Raw genomic sequence first — 22,159 nt, forward strand, 5'->3', positions numbered from 1 at the left:
TTTGGCTAACTTCTTGAGAGGTGGTTGGCGTGCATTATGGGTTAATTAATGTTATCTCCAAAGTTAGCTTAGTCGTAGATTATGATTGTAAAAATCATAAAGATAATTAAATTTGTCTAATTAGTTTGTTATTTATTGTCAATAAATAATTATTTTAAAAAAAGTTACTACAATTCATTTTGATAAATAATCAATTTTTTAATTATTTGTAATTGTCATTAAGTTTCGTAATCGGTGTTCTTGCTAGCTAGTAGCTATAGGAATTAATTTTTTATTGAATTTTTTTGCTGTTAAATTTAACAATTGCTTGATTTATGTGTTACACTTTCATAATTGATAATTAGCATTAAATAGTCCATTTTATGAATTCAATTTGATAAAAAAAATCCAGTTTTTTTAATCTATCCCATATGAGACAACAAAGGGTTTTATGCCTATTGTATAGGGGACACCAAAAGTGCAATTACTAAATTGACCTCAGGTGCTACCTTGTAGATTAGAGATATGTCATAAAAGTTTACCATTCCGAGATATTCTCCACATGCAAAAAATTCTCCCTTTTGGTGTATGCCCTCTTTGCAACTCTTACATAAAAACTATGAACTATCTGTTTATTCAATGTCCTATATCTCAAAAAATGTGGGAACTTCAACTCACAAAAAAATGGGTGGACTTTCCCTTAACCAACCACGATGTCTTTCAAACCCTTGCTTCTACACAACAACACGATGTAATTATATTTTCTTTATGGGCCTTATGGAAGGAGATAAACGATTACATTTTCAACAATGCTACTTTCAATCCTTTTAAAAAAATTCACAAGGCTTCTTCAGCCTTCCATGAATGGAATTATAGACTGCTTATTGATTCTCACCAACTTAAGAGTACCATTCCCACCTCACACACCCTCACCCCCACTCCTCACTCCTTCAATCCATGTTCGGTGGTAACCCCCTCCCCCCAACGGGCACTTACAAACTCAACTTTGATGGGTCTTGCAAGCTCTCCTCCACAGTGGACGAATCATTAGAGATTTTGATAGCAATTCAATCTCCTCGTGTACCTACAACATAGGTACCTCTCAGTCATTCATGGATGAATCATGTGCTCTTCACAAAGGGCTTCAGGAAGCCAGAAACCTTAATATCAGAAAACTCCTCATCGAGAGAGGCAATCTCCTCGTCATCAACGTACACAATAAAAGGCATTTGAGCTACACCATGAAAATTACATAATATCAACGCCGATATAAAGTCTCTTCTTCAACATTTTGAGCATTGAAAATTCAAGCATATTTACAGAGAAGCAAATAGAGCAGTTGGTTGGATCGCAAATGTAGGACATCTAGCTAGTGATAGCATGTATATTGCCCTTGTAATAGTCTGCAACTAGTTTCTAATCTTGATGATAACTACTTAGGAGTATCACTCGAGCGCATGAGCTCCTAATGTGTATTCTTCTTACCTTTAAAAAAAATATCAATCGGGCACAACTCAATAAAAAAAAGCACGAAAAGACACGAGTATGGAAAAAGTACAGTATGATACAGACAAGGAGTCATGGGTGGGCCACCCATTTTTGAAAAAATCATGACAAGGCATGGAACGATGACATAGTGTAATACAATACTACCTTGCACAACAAAAGACGTTAATTGAATGGAAAAAAAAGGTGAGGAAAGCATGACACTACATCGGGCCACATGTAGGTTTTGGGTCGTACATGGGTCGCCCTATCGATAATTGTGACATTACTTGTAACTATTGGGCTTGGTGCGGATTAGATCTATCCAGACCCAATGCACTTGGCCCGGGTTGACTCACATCATATTTAGTCAGACATCTTGCAACATCATGTGTTTTTCTTTTAACACGGGAAAATGCACCCTGCGTCCCTTAATGTTTGCCCCATTGTTTTTTCTTTGGTTAAAGTTTGATGATTAATTCTCACTAACCTTTTTTGGTCTTGTTAGATTTGTTTTAATGTATATTTATATAATATCAACTTTTACAATTTTTATGCGGGTATAATTAGAGATACTATAGAAATTTTAAGACGATCAATCTTGAAAATCGTGAAAAGTCAAATGGAACAAACATTAATAGACATTGTAGATAGCGGTGTCGATTCGGACAAACAGATAGAGTTTGGATTGGGTTCATAGGTTCGGGTTGAGACGGCTGGTTCATTTGGCTATCGGGTCGGATCAGGTCGGGTAGAAAATTTACGGGTCGGTTCGATTCGTGTTGTTAAACACTGGTTCATATCGGGTCGGGTTCGATCATATCGGTACGGGTTAATATCGAGTCGGGTTCATACCGGGACAAGGTACATTCGGGTAGGATCAGGTTGGGTCGAGTTGTAAATGGGTTTAGCCGGGTTGTAGCAGGTTCAGATCATATCGAGTAGGGTCGGGTCAGGTTGGGTCGAGTTAGGTCGGTTCGACTAGAACACATCGGGTTGTAAATGGGTTTAGGAGGATTGTAGAAGGTTTAGATCATATCGGGTAGGGTTATAGACGAGGCAGTTTCATCTGATAATGGTCTGCATGGGTCAGGTTGAACATGCTTAGTCGGGTTACATTGAGTTAATTAAGGTTCATATCGGTGTAGGTTCTTATCTGTTTGGGTCCATACCGTGTGGATAAATCAGTAAAGGGATAAAAAATGTAGCGGGTTGTAATTTGGGTCAAGTCAATTCAGAACCAAATTATAAACAATATCGGGTTATTACTAAAATCACAATTTTCAATACGTTTATAAATTATAATATCGATGCCTTAGTTAGGGGATAATGGGGATAACTAACTTTTAAAAGTGTTAAAAGTTTAAGACTAGTAGAGTTAGTGAGCATATTATACGAAGTATATGACTTAGTTTAATAATCGATAACGATGAACTAATAACTAATAAAATTTATCATTTCGTATTAGTGAAACATTTATTGATGAATTAATAATCGATAATGATGAACTAATATCTACTCCCTCCATCCCATATTAGTTGTTACACTTTTCTTTTTCGTCCGTCCAAAATTAGCTGTTACACTTCTAAATTAGGAATGACCCACAATTATTATATTGTCTCTCTCTTCCCACTATTTTTTTTTGTCCTCACACCCTCTCTCATTCAATTTAAAAAATACCCCACTAACTCCTATCACATCTACTTTTTCAATAAAATAACAATTGATAACCAAACAACCACTTATCACCTAAAACTTTGTGTAAAGGTAGTAACGAGTAATTTGGGACGGAGGGAGTAATAAATTTTTAAACTTTGTAAATGCAAGTCTATCATGTATTCATATTGGTTTAAACAACAACGAGATATACAGGTTCAACGACCTCTATTAAAACAAGTTCAATTGTTAATGAATTAAGTCAATTTAGTTAAAACAACATGATTTTTTGATTAGTTGGTTGGTTATTATAAGCTTATAATGTGTTGAATTAGATTGATTTTGTTTAATAATCGATTAATCAGTTGAATATGAGTCAATAAAATACGGAGTAGTGCAAGACTAATAAAATAATACGAATACACAAGTTTTATAACACTGTAAAGAATTAAAGCGTATAACATTCTACATTTGATTACTGTAATAAGCTAATAACTGATGAGTTGATTATCATAACTAGTTGAAACTAAAACTCTACAAAAGTGTAACTATATAAGGATATAAATCTATAAATCTATAATTATATAAGTATATAACTTTGTGAGATTAGTAGTTTACAGCTATACAACTATGTAAGACGGTAATTAAATAACTATATAAGCATATATAACTTTCGGATTTTTCAAGAATACACATGATTTTTGGCGTAGTTTACCAAATGCCCCTCGACTTTCAATAATACATAAAATACCCCTAAAAATCAACTCATGGCTAATCAAAATGTTGTCAAATTTCCCTCTCGACTTTGGATCTTAGCACCAGATACCCTTATTTTTAACGTGCCGTTAGTGCTCCTTTAGCCCAAATTTCAAATTCACCAAATACCCCTAGTTTTAAACTTATTTCACTAAATACCCCTATTCGTAAGCTTAATTCACCAAATATCGTATGATTAAAGTACTTATTTTGATGCTCAACGACTAGTTTTTGTGTTTGAAAAAGTAGTCGTTGGTTACTTTTTGCATATAATTAAATACCCATGTTTTGCATGATGATTTTTTTTTTTTTACAATCATTCAATGGCAAACTTAATAATTTAACATCATGAAGCAATAGTCAATCTCGTACTCTTTTTCTTCTTTCTTAATGTTGGCTGTATATACAAAAATAGCGATCATCAATCACGACCACAAGATCCAATAACAAAAAAGTCTATTGTCATTATTTGTCTGGACAATAGACAAAAACCATATAAATTAAAAACTGAATGAAAGGCAATAACCAGACCATCTGAATTTCATGTGATTAATCCAAATAAAAAGACTCGGGTAGGGAACCCAGTCGGTATAAGATGGTTCCTGATGGCACCGCAGCTAGCCTACTTGATTTCGAGGATCCACCCCAAAGGAGAGGGGCATTTACCAATAACCAAATACGGAGTATGATTTTATTTAATTATGATGAGAAAAGACAAGATATTTGTACATGGAACCAACCATTAACTCCCGATTTCTAACTACGAGGCGAATGAAATATGATGCATAAATCAATTTCCTAGTAAATGTTCTTAGTGTATCATTATTTGAGCGCAGTTAGCTGCATGCATGAATATTTAGCAACTGAATACTAGAAGAAACTTAGGACTCCTACAGATCCATGAACCTTAATCTATAGGTTTGAATAGATTTTGCCAGCCAGATCGACTGATGTATGGTTGTCACTGTCAGATCGGTTATTTAAGGTATTGTACTGTTTAGAATGTCTGCTAACACTTCTCTTTATCCAAAGAGAGAACTCATGAAAAAAAATTCTTAAGAAATTAACACAATAATTGCTCAACCACATCAACCATGTAAATCAGGGGTATTTATATACAAGAATAACCAATGTCTATTTTTACAAACACAAAAACTAGTCAGTTGAGCATCAAAATGAGTACTTTAAACATATGGGTATTATTCGGTGAATTAAGTTTTCAAATAAGGGCATTTAGTGAAATAAGTTTAAAAATAGGCGTCTTTGGTGAATTTGAAATTTGAGCTAACGGAGTACTAACAACACGTTAAACGTAAAGGTATCTGGAGTATTAAGTTTTGTTTTATCAGTACTTTATGTATGAAAATTTTGGTATTTACTACTTTTAAAATACATCACTTTTGTATTTACTACCTTATGAAATTTTTATTTTAAATTACTACCTTAAACTTCCAGATTTTTTTTTATTTACTACCACTTTACAGTTTTCTCATTTTAAAATTAAGACACCTCTTTCGTTTCTTAATCGTTTAAAGTGATTCGAAGTTCGTTATTTTCCTTTTTCTATAGGGATGTCATTGAGAACGTCATTTAAAAAAAATCGTTTGATAATTCATAAATATTTTAAAATATTAAAAATAATATTTAATTTGTTTAAACTTTTACGAAATGTTAAAAAGTAAGATCGATATGGAACCCTTACATATAAATGAGAAGAATGAATTTTGAATCACTTAAAATGATTAAGAAACGAAAGAGATATCTCAATTTTAAAATGAGAAAACTGTAAAATGGTAGTGAGTACAAAAGAAATGGAACTTTAAGGTAGTAATTTAAAATAAATTTTCATAAGGTAGTAAATACAAAAGTGGTGTATTTTGAAGGTAGTAAATAACAAAAATCCTTTATGTATTATTGAAAGTCGATGGGCATTTGGTGAATTACGCTAAAACTCATGAGTATTTCATGAAAAAATAGTATTACTTTATGAGATTCTAGATCAATATGTATATAAGTATATTCTTTTGATGTAAACTATTAGCCTATTATTATCTTTCTTATATCGACATTAATTTATAAAAAAGTACTACATAGTACGACTTTTAATTTGGATCAAATAACACGTGTTACAGTTTAAACAATTAGGGTAGAGGGGTTATACAGCTTGGATTAAATGGGTTACGGGTTGTAAACGGTTTGGATTAAACGAGTTACATGTTGTAAACGGTTCAAATTAAACAAGTTATTGGTTGAAAACGGTTCGGGTTGAAACAGTTCGGTTTCAAACGGGTTTTCGGTTGAAACAATTCGGGTTGTAAAACGGTCCGGAATAAACGAGCTTTCTTGAGTTGAAACGGTTCGGATTGAGGCGGGTCGTTAACGGATTTCGGATCCATTCGATTCGGGCTGCCGCAAAACGTTTTGTTATCAGGTTTCGGGTCTTAATCACGTTAATATTTCCGTGTCGATTCCAATTCGGGTTGAATATAATCTGATAGGATAAGGTTTTGGGTTACAACTTGTGGGTTACTAACAATTCAATTTATTAACAGTTCTTATTATAAATGATCGGACCAATCCAACGAGTTTATCGGTTTGGGAAGAGAATTCACAACTCTAGCTATAGTCATTGGGAGTAAACAATACGGAGTAAGCAACACATGTTAGTAGGGCTAAGCTCAAAAAGGAAACAAATGGCATGAGTGCATGACGTCATGATACCCTCTTCAGAAATTAAGCCCAAAACCAGGGGCAATCTTAAAATTTTCTAACCCCTAACTCTCAATTCAAATCAAATCAAATCAAATTAAACAGATTGAAAATTAATCCCCCTTTTGGCTACTATTCCTTCCTGAAACTACACTCTTCAACTCAATCCATTTATATTTCTACTCAAATCCCTCAAAATTTACCTCAATTCATTTCATTCAATGTAAAATCTCAGAAAAATTCCAACAAATATGATGAACACCAAATTTTCTGCATCGAAAAACCACAGTAAATCAGAGAAAAAGGTGAAAAATCCGAGTCCAAGGAGTCCATTGAAGGTGAAAAATATCAACATTTCATCTTCTTGTTCATCTTCATTTTCATCTGCAACTTCGATTTCCAGTGAAGCAGCAGCAGGAGCTACAAAGGGTTGCCTCAGGTTCTTTCTATCTAATAACTCTTCTACTGTTGCTAAAAATGCTAATAATAGAAAACCCAAATCTTTAATTGCTACTAAAACCCCCAAATCGACGCCTACTGTAAAGCTTTTGAGGGGTAAATTGAGTGAAAATGGTGGAAGTTTGGTGAAAGATTGTAATAATCTGCGAAACCCAGAAAAACCCATTTCTGGAAGTGTTCGTAGGTTGAAGAAAAACCCTCCTACTCCTTGTTTGTATTCTTGGAAATCTGGGAAAAAATCCAGTTCAAGATCTGATCTTTCTGCTGTTTCTGGTGTTAAATTGTGTGAAAATGGTATTGATATAACTCCTGTGAGTAAAATTGGGCGTGGGTCTGATTTAGGTGGAAAGGAACCAGGTTGTATTGATTCAATCAGCCCTATTCCGCCTATTCAGCCTTCGGTTTCACCGGAGATACACGGCGGTTCAACATCAGTGGTGAAAGCGACACCCACTACTTGTTATGCTGCTGGTCATGTTCTTTCTGGTGTTAGTGATAAGAGGAAATGTAGGCCTAGAGGATTGCTTACAATTGGGGATAATGACTTGTTTGGGTCTAGCAAAACTAAGGTGTTTGGGGGTGATGATGAGGGTGTCATTGTAGGTTTTAACAAGCCTAGGGTTTCTCTAGTTCCTTGTCCAGCCGAGGCTTCGATGCAGTGGATATTATCTCCTTGTGATGAGAGGAGCGAGGACAAAAATGATGATCATGGTACAAGTGGTGTGAGATTGAATGAGTGTGATATGGTGATGTCTCCAAATTCAATTGGTTGCCAGTCTTCACCTTTGTCGAGTCTTGGATTTTCATCGGAGTTGTGCAATAAGAGCAATTGTACAATGACAACTAGTGAAGCCACCACAATATCTCATAGTAGTAGAAGTAGAAGTAGAAGTAGAAGTAGAAGCTCTGATTTTCGAGGTATCCTTGGGCCTTCATTTGATCATATGGTGTGTAGTCCTTCTGTTTGTATGCCAAGTTCTAAGGTTGAAGACAAATGTTGGCATGATTATGAAAGAGAAGCTACCCCATGTTCTGAAAATTCAATAGGAAGTGGAAATGTTATTCAAACCCCACAATCTGATTCGAGTTCAGAAAGCTTTGGTTTGTCCCATTTGAGTAGGGACGAGATATCTAGAATATGGTTTGAAAGTGAACTTGATTCAGTGTCTGAAGTTCTCAGAAGAGTGAGCTTGTCTCCAGAATGTGATATGCCAATGGTGGATTCACCAAGGATAAGCTTTGAGTTTAATCCGCTGATAAGACCAGATAATTCAATCGACGTTGCCAATTTTCGAAAAGCCATGGATAGTCCAACTTCTCCTGGGATTCCTGAAGCATTGCTCCGTAGTTTTCACGAGTCTGAAGTAAGGATATCGTGGAGAGAAGGATTATCTAGTCGTATATTTGATATGGATGAGTTAGATTGCTGTAGATGCTTCTCTGATGAAGAAGATGATGCTAATAAATGCAATGATCCAATTGAATCATGTTCACCCCCAGAGGTCGCAGATACTGATTCCAATAAAATTATGGACAATGCATGTGACCTTACTACGTTAGTTCATAATGAAGACAGCATCAGTCAAGAGAATGCAGAAAGGTCCCCTTCTAAGGGGACGACTAGTCCATGTCCTGAGTCAAGCAATGGTGGTGGAAGTTCGGATCATGTGGAAAAAGACTCTAGCTGGAATGTATGCTTTGAGAATCATTTGTTTCAAGTATGACTGTTGCTGTATTGCATCCTCTAATCTGTCTACTTTGCTCTAAGTTTCCACTTCCCATTCTACAAGATGTTTAAATTGGTAATTTTTTTTTCCCAATTCTCACAACATCTCTTTGTAGAGAGTTCATCCCTTTTATTACTTCTGACATGAAGTTCTTTCATTTGTCTTTGATTTGAGATTATTTTGTATGCATATTTTCATTTTCGTTTTGCAATAGAAGGTTGAGATTTCTGTAACTGGCTGGTATATTTCAAAAACTATTTTTGAGGTCAATCAGTTTGAACTCCGAATTCTTACAGTGGATTACTGGAATGACAGATAGTATGTGCTTGAAATGATGAAAAAAAAGAGACAAAAATGGGGTTTAATTTACTTAGATGTATCACAGTGGAATTTGGGCAGTCTGTGCTTGAAATGATAGGATAACAAACGCATAACCGAGGGGAAAAAGACTGATCTTAAATCAAACAAGTAAAAAGCATAATAAAATCTGATCTATACTAGTATACTGCTTAGTTATATCAAAGCAAATAATTGCCCCATTTCGTGTCCAATCTCATGGTAAATTTGTGTTGTGATAGCAGTATGTTGGATTCACCTGAATTTCAAAATCTTGGATCCACCACTGGTTTCGTATTCGGTTTTTATTAGGACTATTGAACTGTCTGTCAAGTTTTGATTTGTAATGTTGGTTTACTTTGTGTTTGTATATGTATGGAATTATGGATTGTATCATTTAGTCTTTCATGTAGCCTATGTAGTTATGTTCGGTGAACTTCCTTTGTGTTTGTTTAGATGTTAACTTTGTTTGGTTTGAGTAAAAATTGTACAAGATGACGCTGGCAGAACTCAAACTTCCCAGTACTTCATCTGAATAAATTTTCAAACCCAAAGTAAATTATAATCATTGATTGCATCATTTTAGTCAGGTTAATAGTTCTGGTCGTATATCAGCAAATTTTAGGAACAGGTTTTGTTTATTTTTAGGCATTCTGGGATTAAAGAAAAAAGGTTTGAATATTTAGTTTTTATCTTGTCCTCATTTTGGTTACTCTAGATTTTCCCTTCTGAGCGTAGTAAGTTAATTTCATGCTTAGAATCATGGCTTATGGATAGGGCCAAAATTTCCCCTCCCATCCTATTGTTTTGGAAATTTGAACCCTTTCTGCAAAAGAAATGATTTAAATTTCTTCTTTGTAACTTAATGGTAAGTTATATCAACTAATATGTGCTTCCAATGCAAGTTATTTACAGAATTTGGAGCTTGTTTGAAGCAATGTAAAATGCTTGATTGTTTTCTGCTTTAGCTGGAGATTTCTACTGTTAGGTATTATGGAAAACTAGATAATGTAGCAATTGAAGGGTCAGTCCTGCTTTAGCTGGAAATGGTGATATTAGCTTTGTAGTTATGTACTTGAAGATAGTTCCGGGGCGTGTGGTGCTAGAGTCTGGTACTGGTAGTTGCTCTCATACGACTTCACTTGCTAGGGCTGTGGCACCGACAAGTCATTTCCATACATTTGATTTTCATGAGCAGGGCTTTTTCAGCTAGGTAAGCTTCTTTTACCCGTTTGTACAAAATCTAGCTTTTTTATTGTTGATTATGGACTATTTTCTTTTGTTCTAACATAACCTTACGCATAACGTTTATCATCTCACTTAAAAAACCAAATTTATGTTTTCATTCTGATGCTGATGCTGATGCTGATGCTGTTGCTGTTTTCTTAGAGTTACCCCAACATTTGCTTGTGTTCCCGTTAGCTGGAAAGATATTGAAACCAGATGGGATTTTGTGCTCATTCTCACCTTGCATCGAGCAAGAACGACTGTCATGTGAAACGCGTAGGTATAATCTGTAATTTGGCACAATTTCAGAGATGCTACTAATCTTCGTCCTTTACTTAAGTTTAGTGTCTTGTTCATAGATGTAAGGACATTTGAGGTACTACTTCGAAGTTCGAACATATGGAATCAAAGAAGCAAGAGCTGAACTTGGAAAGGAACCACCTCTCAAGAAAAAGACAACATTTCAGTGAAAAAGGCAATGCAGCATAGGCATCTGCTGCCACAACAGTCATGGCAAAGCCCTGCAGTGAAACAAGAGGCCACACAGGTTATTTGACATTTGCAAGACTGAAAATGCCTTTCGAAAGGTCCAAGTGGGTGGCCATGTTTGTTTATTGTGGGATATTGAATTTTCATATGGCGGGCTTACTTCTGATGGACACCGGAAATTTGAAAAACTTGATGTGCATTCATCAAGGGCTTCCCCTAGCAAAATCATGCACGGATGTCCGAATTGATTGTTGAGGAAGTAATAAAGTGTCGCAGTGTCCATAGTGATGTCGGAGAGTTAATCTGACATGGGTATTTCAGATGAAATGAAGAGTCAGTGCAACAAACACGCTGGTGAAAGAACGGAAAAAGACATTTTCACCCTCGTTGGGCACAATTTTGTGCCTTTGTCAAAAGTTAAGATACTAATGATCTAGTTGCAAAATCACTCTAGTGATAAAGTCCGAGGGGTTGTATACAATAGGTTATAAGTTCAAATTCCGCCTTCCTCCATTTGTAATTTATAATTGTTTTTTACCTCATCCACGAAAAAAAAAGTAATACACCAAAAGTTCAAAATGCAATATTGTTGAGAGGTCAATTATGTATTTTAGCACTTTGTAGTACTACTTTGATGTTTCTTCTGAGAGAGGACTTGAGCATATTTTGAGCACCCTGATACTGACAATTTGTCCTGTTAAAGAATGTCCACTTTGTTATTCTAATTCAGATACTCGATCATAATATTGTTGGTTTAGGAAAAATTTCTTAATAAACAACTTTTTGAATATTCAACAACTAATAACATTGAATTGTTTGGTTTTAAAAAGTAATGCAGTACGAATTTGACAAGATTAATATGGAGTAACTCGCAAAAGTTGAACATGTTTATGGAACCCCAAACATCTTGTGTATTTAAGGAGTATATTATTAAATAAATAGAAAAATAGTCTGTAATAGATAGATGGGCGAGTTTAGGCCCTGTCTAGTTCACCTTATTTCAGGACCTTATTACTTATTTCAGATTTAATCAGATCAGATTAGACCAGAACAGATCAGATCAGATCAGAAAAAATAAGTTCAGACCAGATCAGACCAGACCAGACCAGATCAGATCAGACAAGACCCAATTATTATGATGATTATTATTATTATATATTTATATCATTGTTAAGGGATACACTTACCTTTTCCGGCCGTATTTATTTAAGAGATACACTTACCATTTTTAATAACTTATCAACACCACCATCTAATTAAATAATCTATCTAATATATCATATGTTCCACCACCCTATTAACACAAATAATTTCAGAACTACACCCCACCTCCACCCCCTAAAATGAATGGTCCCCACTTATTTTACCTATTAAAATATCTACCCAACCTCACTTGTTTTATTACTTTATTTCATTCAATTTTTTTCTTAATACACGTGTCCGGCCAAGTCTACCCCTTAAATAAATACGGAGGGAGTATTACTTAAGGCATAAAAAACATTAACAAAACATTCAAATTCATCATGTCCAAATTAAAACCATTAAGTCCAGATCAGAAACGATATGATCAGGTCATGTCCATATCAAAACTGATTTTTATAGATCAGAACCATTATATATCTAGACCAGAACTGATAGGATCAGATAATATCCATATCATAACTGATCTGTACAGATCATGTCCAAATCTGCAAAGATCTTGTCTACATCAGAACCAATACTTACATAACCAATATGTTCGGATCAAAACCGATTTGTATAGATCATGTCCAAATCAGAATCGATATGTCCAGATTATAACTGGTCTAGATATCGACTATGTACAGATTATGTTCAGATCATAATTTTTTGCAAAGATCATGTCCATATCAGAATTGATTTCTACTGATCATGACTAGATCAGAACTGGTCTGTACAGATCATGTACAGATCAGAAATGATCTGTACAGATCATGTCAAGAGCAAAACTGATCTGTATAGATCACGTCGAGATCACAACTGATCTGTACAGATCATGTCCAGATCAGAGCTGAACTGTACAGATCATGTCCAGATCAGAACTAGTATGTACAGGTCATGTCCATATTAGAACTGAACTGTATGGATCATGTCCAGATCAGAACTGATCATGTCCAGAACATAACAGATCTGTACAAATCATGTCCAGAACAGAACCGATCTATACAGATCATATCCAAATCATAACCGATCTATATAGATCATGTCTAGGTCTATCTAATATAAGGAATAGTTAATTATGAGCAAAGTCAAATAAATAATAACAATATTATAAATCTGTGTAATATTTATTTTACACGTAAGTCGTTTAATATTAATAAATATAGATTTTTGTTTAAACTTAATTATGAAGAATCAGATCAGATCATAAAAAATAAGTTCAGATCAGATCAGATCAGAAAAAATAAGTTCGTATCAGATCAGATCAGGAGAAATAAGGTGACCTAAACAGGGCCTTATTGGACCACTTTAACCATTTTAAAACATAGAGGTAGTTGGTAAATCTATACCTAGTATTTAAAAAGCGAAATCACATTTGATTAGATGACACGTGTCAACACATTTGATTAGATGACACCTGTCATCCATTTTTTCCTCCATCAATTTGGTTTTTTATTTTATTTTTTCTTTGTTGTTTGATATATTATACAAATCCAATCGCCTCTTTCATACAACATCAATTCACCAATCTATTCATTCAACATCTTTCACTTCATCTTCCCGATTAACACTCAATATTAAAACACCATTTAATTTATGTATTCTTTCAACTTTCAAAATTTACCTCTATTTAAATCATATATTCTCTCCAAAATCACAAGTTCAATAAAATTAGAACTTAAAAAGATATACTAAATACTATACAACCGCCCATTCTTTAAACGGGCTCAAAAGCTAGTTAAGTTTTAAATATGTGTATTTGGTGCAATAAATTTAAGTACATGTGTTGTTATAACCAAACACGTGCCACGAACAATTGAGAATAATATTATCGTATTATTAAGTTCCTGCAAAATAATACAATAACCTCTCAATTGATGATTTCTCGCACCGATGTATTTTTCCTCTTATTTTTCTAGTTAGGCCTACATCCCCTTGTATAGGCTAAACTACACACCCTCGTATACTAGAATTATACTTGCTCCCAAGTCTACTTAATTCTAAAGATTGTTATATGCCAAAATACTATCTAGTTACCTAATTACAATTTGTATTAAGCTAGAAACTAAATAATAAACTAACAGTCCTAAAAAGCTACGAAACTTGTGTATTGTTGAAGCTCCAACTACTTGAGGCCTAATGATATCTTTGCTACCTAACATGGTTTCATTAATTACTAAGTGCAACAATGCTATGTCATTATACTGCAACAATACTTGTTTTTAGGTACAACTCAACTTACGCTTTGACCCCAAACTTTGACACGAGCCTTTATCGGTTTAACTAAGTTGTGTTTATTTCATAACAAACCTTCCCTTAAATTCAACTTAGTTTTCTCACGAACCAACGAATATATTTCAGAACTTGTCTTCCCTTGAGCCAAAAAATATCCCTCGTTACCTCATCAAGTATAAAGGTTTTGTTTATTACGCCGTCCCTTCAAGATCACACTCCTAGTATTGGTGACCTTCAACGACCTCCCTCAATATGAATAGCATAACAAAAACCATTCATACGACCCAAAGATATGAGATTACGATCAAGTTTCGAAATATACCTTACCTCTTGTAATTTTTGTGTCTTCCCTTCATGTGTCTTGATCTCAACCTCACCTACACCCTCAACCTTAGCATCTTCCCATTAGTAAGGTAATACACAACCCCACTTTGTTTATATGAAGCAAACCAATCTTTGCTAAAACAAATATATATGTTGTAAGCATCCCGAATCCAAAATCCAACCCTCTTTTGGATCTTTACTCTCCTCCACAACGAGAGTCATATCCTCATCAATAGCATTTGTAGCAGCACCTCCAGCCCTTCCGTCCCTCAACACCATCAAGTCTTCCTTGTACTTAGGTCACTTTGATTGTATATGTCCTAACTCGTCACAATACCAAAACTTGATGTTGGGGTTTGTATTTCTCCCCTTCCTCTTGCCTTTCCATTTATTGCTACTACCCTCCGCTACCAATATTTCTCCTCTATGGATTGATGACGACCCCCCCTTACTTCATGAACCTCCCCGCCTCGAATAATGCCACCACAGTATCGTCCAAAACAATTGTTGTCTTACATACAAGTAAAATAGTGATCATAGAGTTATAACTTTTAGGAAGAGATGTCAACAATAAAATTTCCTTGTCCTCCTCGATTTTCACATCTAAACTCGCCAATTGGGTGATCAAGCCATTAAACTATTTAGATGATCTTGTAGTGCGTTGGCTTCCTCCTTCTCGAGTGAATAAAGGTCATTCTTCAAGAACAACTTGTTGGCCAATAATTTAGATGCGTACATCTTAATCAATTTATCCCACAACTCTTTTTGAATTATTATCCTCTAATACGTTATACGTTGTACGTACTTGATCTCCGGTGCAAGAGTCAATCTAATCGTACTAGTAGCCCCTAGTTGCATATCCTCCCACTTGTCCTTGTCCACCAAATCAGGTTTCTTATCCTCCAAAGTCTTGCGAATACCTTAATGTATAAGAATATACTTAATTTTACTTTACAACAATGAGAATTCATCTTCCTGTTAAAAGCTTCTACCTTATACTTGTTCCCGAAATCATCCATGGTTGAAACCCAGCTCTGATACCAATTTGTTATAACCAAATACATGCCACGAACGATTGATAACAAACCATGCAAATACAATGTAGAACAAAAAGCAATAACAATAATAAAGGACACAAGTGTTTGTGAGGAAATTTAGATTTCCTCCCCTCAAATATTATCGTATTATTAAGTTCATGCAAAATAATACAATAACTTCTCAATTGATGATTTCTCTCACCAATGTATTTTCGCTAGTATTTTCTATCTAGGACTAAACCCCCTTATACAAGCTAAATTAGACACCCTCGTGTAATAGAATTATACGTGCTCCCTAAGTCTAATTAGTTCTATAGATTGTTATATACCAAAATACTATCTAGTTTCCTAATAATTTGTGTATTATTGAAGCTCCAACTATGGCGAAATAGGTAAATAACAAAATGATGTTGCAACAATAATAATGTAATTGGAATAAACTTATCCCGATATTATGATGAACGAAATGAACGATTTGGAACAATTGTCGCGCCGTGGCCGAACCACTGCTCTAAAAACCAATGTCGCACTACCCCGGTGCAATAGAATGCTTGCGGTTGTCCTCCAGGGTTAACACGACATCAAGACTTGTGTGAACTGACAAGACTCGATAGGAGAGTAGAATACTTGCCCAAAAACAGAATAATTTTAGAGAGGATGAATGTGTTTTCGTTTTGTGTGGTGTCAAGTGTGATTGCTCAACGCCTTGATTAATATAATCAAGTTGATGGGAAATGGAATAGTCAAAAGATATTTACAAAGAGAAAATAAATGACTCATATTCCAACGTATACGGAATAAATGGTGTAACAACCATAAGATTTCCGATAACAATGACCAAACAAAACAAATAGGTAGGCCCACGACTCACCCACGCATGACCCAAGGCCCTAGTCCGACCCAGTCACCGTGCGCGTGTGAGTATGTCCACCAATACCTCATTCCACTTTCTCAAACATGTAGTATTACCAACACCCCAATGTATAAAGTAAGGAAACACTTAGTATTCTTTCCATGTGCGAGAAAAGGTCTACTCGTTTTTCTTTACTCTCATTTGTGGGCTTCTTTGAGCATATAGAACTCCAACACCAACTACTTGAGTAGGGATGTCAATTAGCCGATACACTCGCGAACAGCTCGTGAACAAGCTCGGTCAAAACTCGTTCATTAGTAAACAAACGAGCTTGAACAAAAATTTTAAGCTCGTTTAATAAATGATGCTAGCTCGAACAACCTACTGTTCGGCTCGTTTAGGATCGCGAACAACTCGTTCATGTTCGTTGCCAAGCTCGTTCGTGTTCGTTTAAAAGCTCATTTAAAAGCTCGTTTATATTAAATTTCTACAAAAATGTTTCTATAATAAATATAGTAAAATATTAACAAATAATATATTATGATATTATTCATATAATTATGCTAAAATTAAGGGTAAGAAATTAACTAAATACTAGTATACTACCCAAACTACCAAAATCGTATGTGTTTACTATTCTTATTTCTTCAATCAAGGATATATTAATATTCTTAAAGGTCAAACCCTTAAGTTTATGTTTTTATGTTTTATAATTTTTGAAAACAATATTTCTCTTATTAATATGATCGTTTAAATTCAATCTTGTTTGTTTATTAAGGCTCGTTTGTTAAAAGCTCGTTTATTAAGGCTCGTCTGCTAATAGCTCGGCTCAACTCGAGCTTGAACTTAAACAAGCTACTCGTGAGCTAAGCTCGAACAACGAAAAACTTAAATGAGCCAAGCTCGAACAGGAAAAATGAAAGCTCGGTTAAGCTCGGCTCGAGCTCGAGCTCGAGCTCGAAAATTTCCTATCAAGGCTAGCTCGAACAGGAAAATACTCGATTCGACTCGGCTCGACTCGACTCGTTGACATCCTATACTTGAAGCCTAATGATGTCTTTGCCGCCTAACATTGTTGCATTAATTACCAAGTGCAAACAATGCTATGTCATCTATACCTAGTATTTAAAAAGCAAAACCATAAATCTATAGATGACATGTGGCATCCCCTTTTTCATGCATCATTTGTTGACATGTGGCATCCCCTTTTTTAATTCATCATTTTTTTTCCAATTGTTTCTTATATTTTACGACTAGCACCTTTTCCACTTCATATTCTCCATTCAACATTGGTTTACCATTTTAATTCATATATCAGTATTCAATCTTTTCCACTTCATCTCTTTCTTTAATACTTAATATTAATTTCATCATTTAATTTAATTTTATAAAGTATATTCTTTTAACCTTCAAATTTCTCACCTCTTTTAAATCATATATTCCTACTCAAATACAATCTAGCCCTCCAAAAAAAATTGAATTTCAAAAGACAGTTTAACAACCATTAATTGCCCGTTCTTGGAACGGGCTTAAGAGCTAGTTATACTTCAAAGGCCTCCAAGTCTCCAACGACTAAGTGTCCGCAACTCACACTTATTAATTTTCTTGACTTCAGGCACGATCCAACTTACTCTTTGACCCCAAACTCTGACACGAGCCTTAATCGGTTTAACTAAGTTGTGTTTATTTCCTAACAATTGTATTTGGTGAAAATTAAGTTTATGACTAATGGAGCACTAACAGATCGTCTAAAATTTGGGTATTGACGCACTTTTGAAAAAATATGGATAGTTTATGTATTTTGAAAACTTAGAGGGTATTTAGTGCATTTCGTGAAATTTCGGGGGCATTTTATGAAAAAAACCGTTACTCCGTATTTTTTTTTTTATAGAGATACACATATTTTTTTTAATAAAAAATATATCTTCAAAATCACTCCCAATGTATAAAGGTAACCCTTGTAATGATGTAACCCTTTAAAAAGTTTATCCATAAAAAAATATTTCATAATATAAAATGTTAATCAAAATGTATTAAAATTTAACAAAATTTGGGTATATGTTATCTCGATGTTTGTACATCGGGTGCGTGCAAAATCTATTACAATCGCAATTTATTTTAATAGTTTCACATCCCAATTTAAATAAAGCAGTTTTCATCAAACTTCTTCAAGCTCTTCTTTCCTATCATCTCAATTTTTTTTCCATTCATTTTCTCCTGTACTAAATACTTAGTAGATAAATGTAATCTTAAGATAAACCCGTGTATCGGTGTATTGCACGGGCTGAATTAGGGGTGAGCAAAAAGTCAGGGTACCCTGAATCGGAACCAGAACCTGCTAGGAACCTGCGGTTCCGGAACCGGAACCTGTTGTTCAGGTTCCGGTTCCGGGTAACAAATTTGGGAACATGTTGCAACAGGTTCCGGTTCCGGTTCTCATATTTTTGAAACGGGTACCCTGTTGGGTACCCTGTACTCACTAATTCTCACATGGAGTACCCAAAATAAGGAACTGGGCCATATAAAAATGTTTCATATTCCCAAAATATAAAACAATCCAAGCTAATTTTGGAAAATATAAATATAGAATTACATCTTAAGCCCAAACTATAAAATAATTAAAGCCCAAACCATAAAGTAGATAGTTTTTCAATAAAAATATCAATAATTTATTTAAAATTTCAAAATAACAGGGTACCCTGAATCGGAACTTGTTGCAACAGGTTCCGGTTCCGGTTCTCATTTTCAGGAACCTGTTGCAACAAGTCCCGATTTCGATTCCCAATTTGAGGAACCTGTTGCAACAGGTTCCGATTCCGATTCCTGAAATTTTAACAGGGTACCCTATTGTGCTCACCCCTAAGCTGAATAATTAGTACGAAGTAGTATGTATATTAACTGATATGTTGGTCAGAGTTGCATAATCAAGATTATGAACCTAAGACTCCAAAGGGCTAAGGATTAGTCGATTAGATATGTAGTTAACTATACCGTGGTCAAACTTGCATCATAAATCAAGCTTATCTCAAGTTTTTATAATCTTTAATCTACGAAATCACTTGCGATAAGCATCATACTAAATTACAAATAAGTAGTCAAATACTTTTACTCTGTTCTCTTTCAAGGAAGACAAGAGTATTGGAAAGTTTCCATTGTATTTGTACGATGAATTACGTTTACTTTTCTTTTAGCCATCAAGGCGTCAAAGCAGCCATAATAACCCTATATTTATTTTAGTTTAACTAACTATATAACTCGAGGCTGGTGATTTTAAGTCCATAACTATTATTTACGAAAAGTATAAATTAAATACCATATCTGCAGACTTTTAAGTAGTATTAAAATATTCATTTAAAGGCAAACTTTTATTAATTTAAGTTCATCTTTTACTCATTTAAGCTCAAACATATTCATTAATTGACATTTTTTTTCTACCTTTTTCCCCTTTTCTTACTGATTTATTTACTGTACGAAAACGTTAATACTCCATTATATGCACTATTCACAAATCACAACTATTGTTTTTCAATTTCCTTCGGAGATAGGAGTGTAACTTTGACCCCAATCGATTAGATCGGATTGGAGTCGAGTCGGGCTAAAAAGCTTTCCAAGGCCCGAACACATACTATTGCAAGTCCCGACATGTTGTGTTATTTTTATTTAATTTTTATAAAAGAAAATTGACCAGAATTATGATAGTCTTGTCTTAATACTATATTCTAACTTACCAACATATTGTGTTATAACTACACATTCCTTTAGCATCTTTATATAAATAATAAATTTAGTGATTAAAATTTACTTCGTATAATTCTTGCTCTTTTTACGGTGAGCCATAAATTTAAAAGCGTTTTGATTGAACTTGTGATCGAGGTAAATGAAATTAGATACTAGACATGCATCATATATAGTGGATATCATCTTCAAAACTGTATCAAGAAAACAAAAATATGAAGTTTATCATAATATGTGACAAAACGTCTGCTCGATCACCTGCTCATGATTGAAATTTTTTAGGGTTGCAACTTGCAAACTCAAGATTGACATTTTGGTAAATGGTAATTGTATTTAAAATGGAAATGGCGTGTTTTATGCCTAATTTCAACGCTAAATAAGATTAGTTCAATTCTTGTACAACCGAACCCAATTGAAGTAGTGCCTAATGATCAGACAGCTGGCTGATCGAGCATATTAAATCTCTAAGACAAAGTCCATCCAAAAGGAAGATATGTTCTATACGTAGTACTTTTTTAAAATATTATATATAAATGTCCAAATCCCAAATAAGTCTTCTAGATTAGGAAGAAACTATGTCATTCTTTCTTGTTGGCATGTTATTTTCGTTATCTTAATTAACCAATCCTCTTCCCCTACCCAAAATCGTTACCTCTGGCTACCGTTAACCGTTACTTTGTCAAACACTTGAAAATTTTACTAATAGTCAAAACATTATCCGCTCATGCGTCCAAAATTTTTATACCAATAATTAAAAAACATATGAAATTAAAGGAGAACGTGAGAAAATGTAGTTTTACAGTTGACAGTAATCGGGGTAAAATAGACAACCTTATATATAGGCTGATAAAATCCAAAATCGAACCCGTATCAGGGGCGGAGCCACTGTGTGAATTGTGGGTTTATTTGACCCCACTTAAAAGTTGATATTTTTTATTTTTATTTTCTATTTTATACAATCTATGAATATTGTAGGCTTTCCATAAAGATTTTACAATTTGCACCCACTCTAAATACAAAATATATATTTTGCAACTAGTAATATATTGTTTTAAATCTGCCACTAACCTATATATATACTTCGTGAGGATGGTAAAGAAAAAAAGTGTATGAGTTCTAAAAATAATTAAATTGGGTGATTCAATAATCGTGTAATTGTGGTCTTTGTCAATGATGAATAACATCTTTAGATCAACTGAATTCCAATCGTGTAATCTTTAATGAGTCGTTAACATTATTCAATAATCGTGTCACTTCAGTTAAATTTACATTAATATAAAAATAAAAATTTGGGATATTCTTAGACCACTTACCACGTCACCTTTTTGAAAAAATAAAAATATATATAGTCACTAGGTGACCAACATTATTTTTAAATTACGTACAGTGAGTTATGTATGTAGCACCTACATTGAAAGAATTATGCTTAGTATATGCAATAAAATACACATTTATATATGCTGGTTGTTTAATTTGGGGGAAAAGGCATAATTTAAAGAGAAGAAGACGACTTAGCTTAATTCTTCAAATAAAGATACCCAAATGTCGTCATTTCTATTTTTTAAATTGTTACATTATGTCGTCATCTGGCTTAGATTAAATGTAATCGCGAGGAATAGGCCATATAAACTTGGTTATGCACTGACGATGGCTAGGCTAAACATGACACACACACACAAAAAAAATATACTTCGTCCGTCCGTCCGTCCGTTCCAATTATGAGATAGATCGATCACTTAGCAAAGATATCCTGATTCATATTACCCAATTATGAGAAGAAGAAAAAAAAAAATACTCCGTCCGTCCCAGATAAGTTATTACACTTACCTTTGCACAAAGTTTTAGGTGATAAATGGTTGTTTGGTTATCAATTATTATTTTATTGAAAAAGTAGATGTGATAGGAGTTAGTAGGGTATTGTTTTAATTGAATGAAAGAGGGTGTGTGGACAAACAAAAATTTAGTGGGAAGAG

The 22,159-nt window shown here is 34.2% G+C and overlaps 1 protein-coding gene across 1 annotated transcript; it reads left to right on the plus strand.

The window, feature by feature from the left end:
* The first annotated feature begins 6,663 nt into the window (after nucleotides 1–6,663).
* LOC110794978 (uncharacterized) lies at nucleotides 6,664–11,539 on the plus strand. Its single transcript, XM_056839558.1, has 4 exons — nucleotides 6,664–8,846; nucleotides 10,023–10,320; nucleotides 10,497–10,614; nucleotides 10,694–11,539. The coding sequence occupies exon 1, from the start codon at nucleotides 6,837–6,839 to the stop codon at nucleotides 8,766–8,768; it is 1,932 nt and encodes a 643-aa protein (XP_056695536.1). The 5' UTR covers nucleotides 6,664–6,836; the 3' UTR covers nucleotides 8,769–8,846; nucleotides 10,023–10,320; nucleotides 10,497–10,614; nucleotides 10,694–11,539.
* The last annotated feature ends 10,620 nt before the right edge of the window (nucleotides 11,540–22,159 follow it).

The sequence above is a fragment of the Spinacia oleracea genome, chromosome 3, assembly GCF_020520425.1.
Source record: "Spinacia oleracea cultivar Varoflay chromosome 3, BTI_SOV_V1, whole genome shotgun sequence".
Classification (NCBI taxonomy): Eukaryota; Viridiplantae; Streptophyta; class Magnoliopsida; order Caryophyllales; family Amaranthaceae; genus Spinacia; species Spinacia oleracea.

What these genes read in the sequence shown, in the direction of transcription:
- LOC110794978 (XM_056839558.1), top strand. Translation starts at nt 6,837, where the DNA reads ATGATGAACACCAAATTTTCTGCATCGAAAAACCACAGTAAATCAGAG.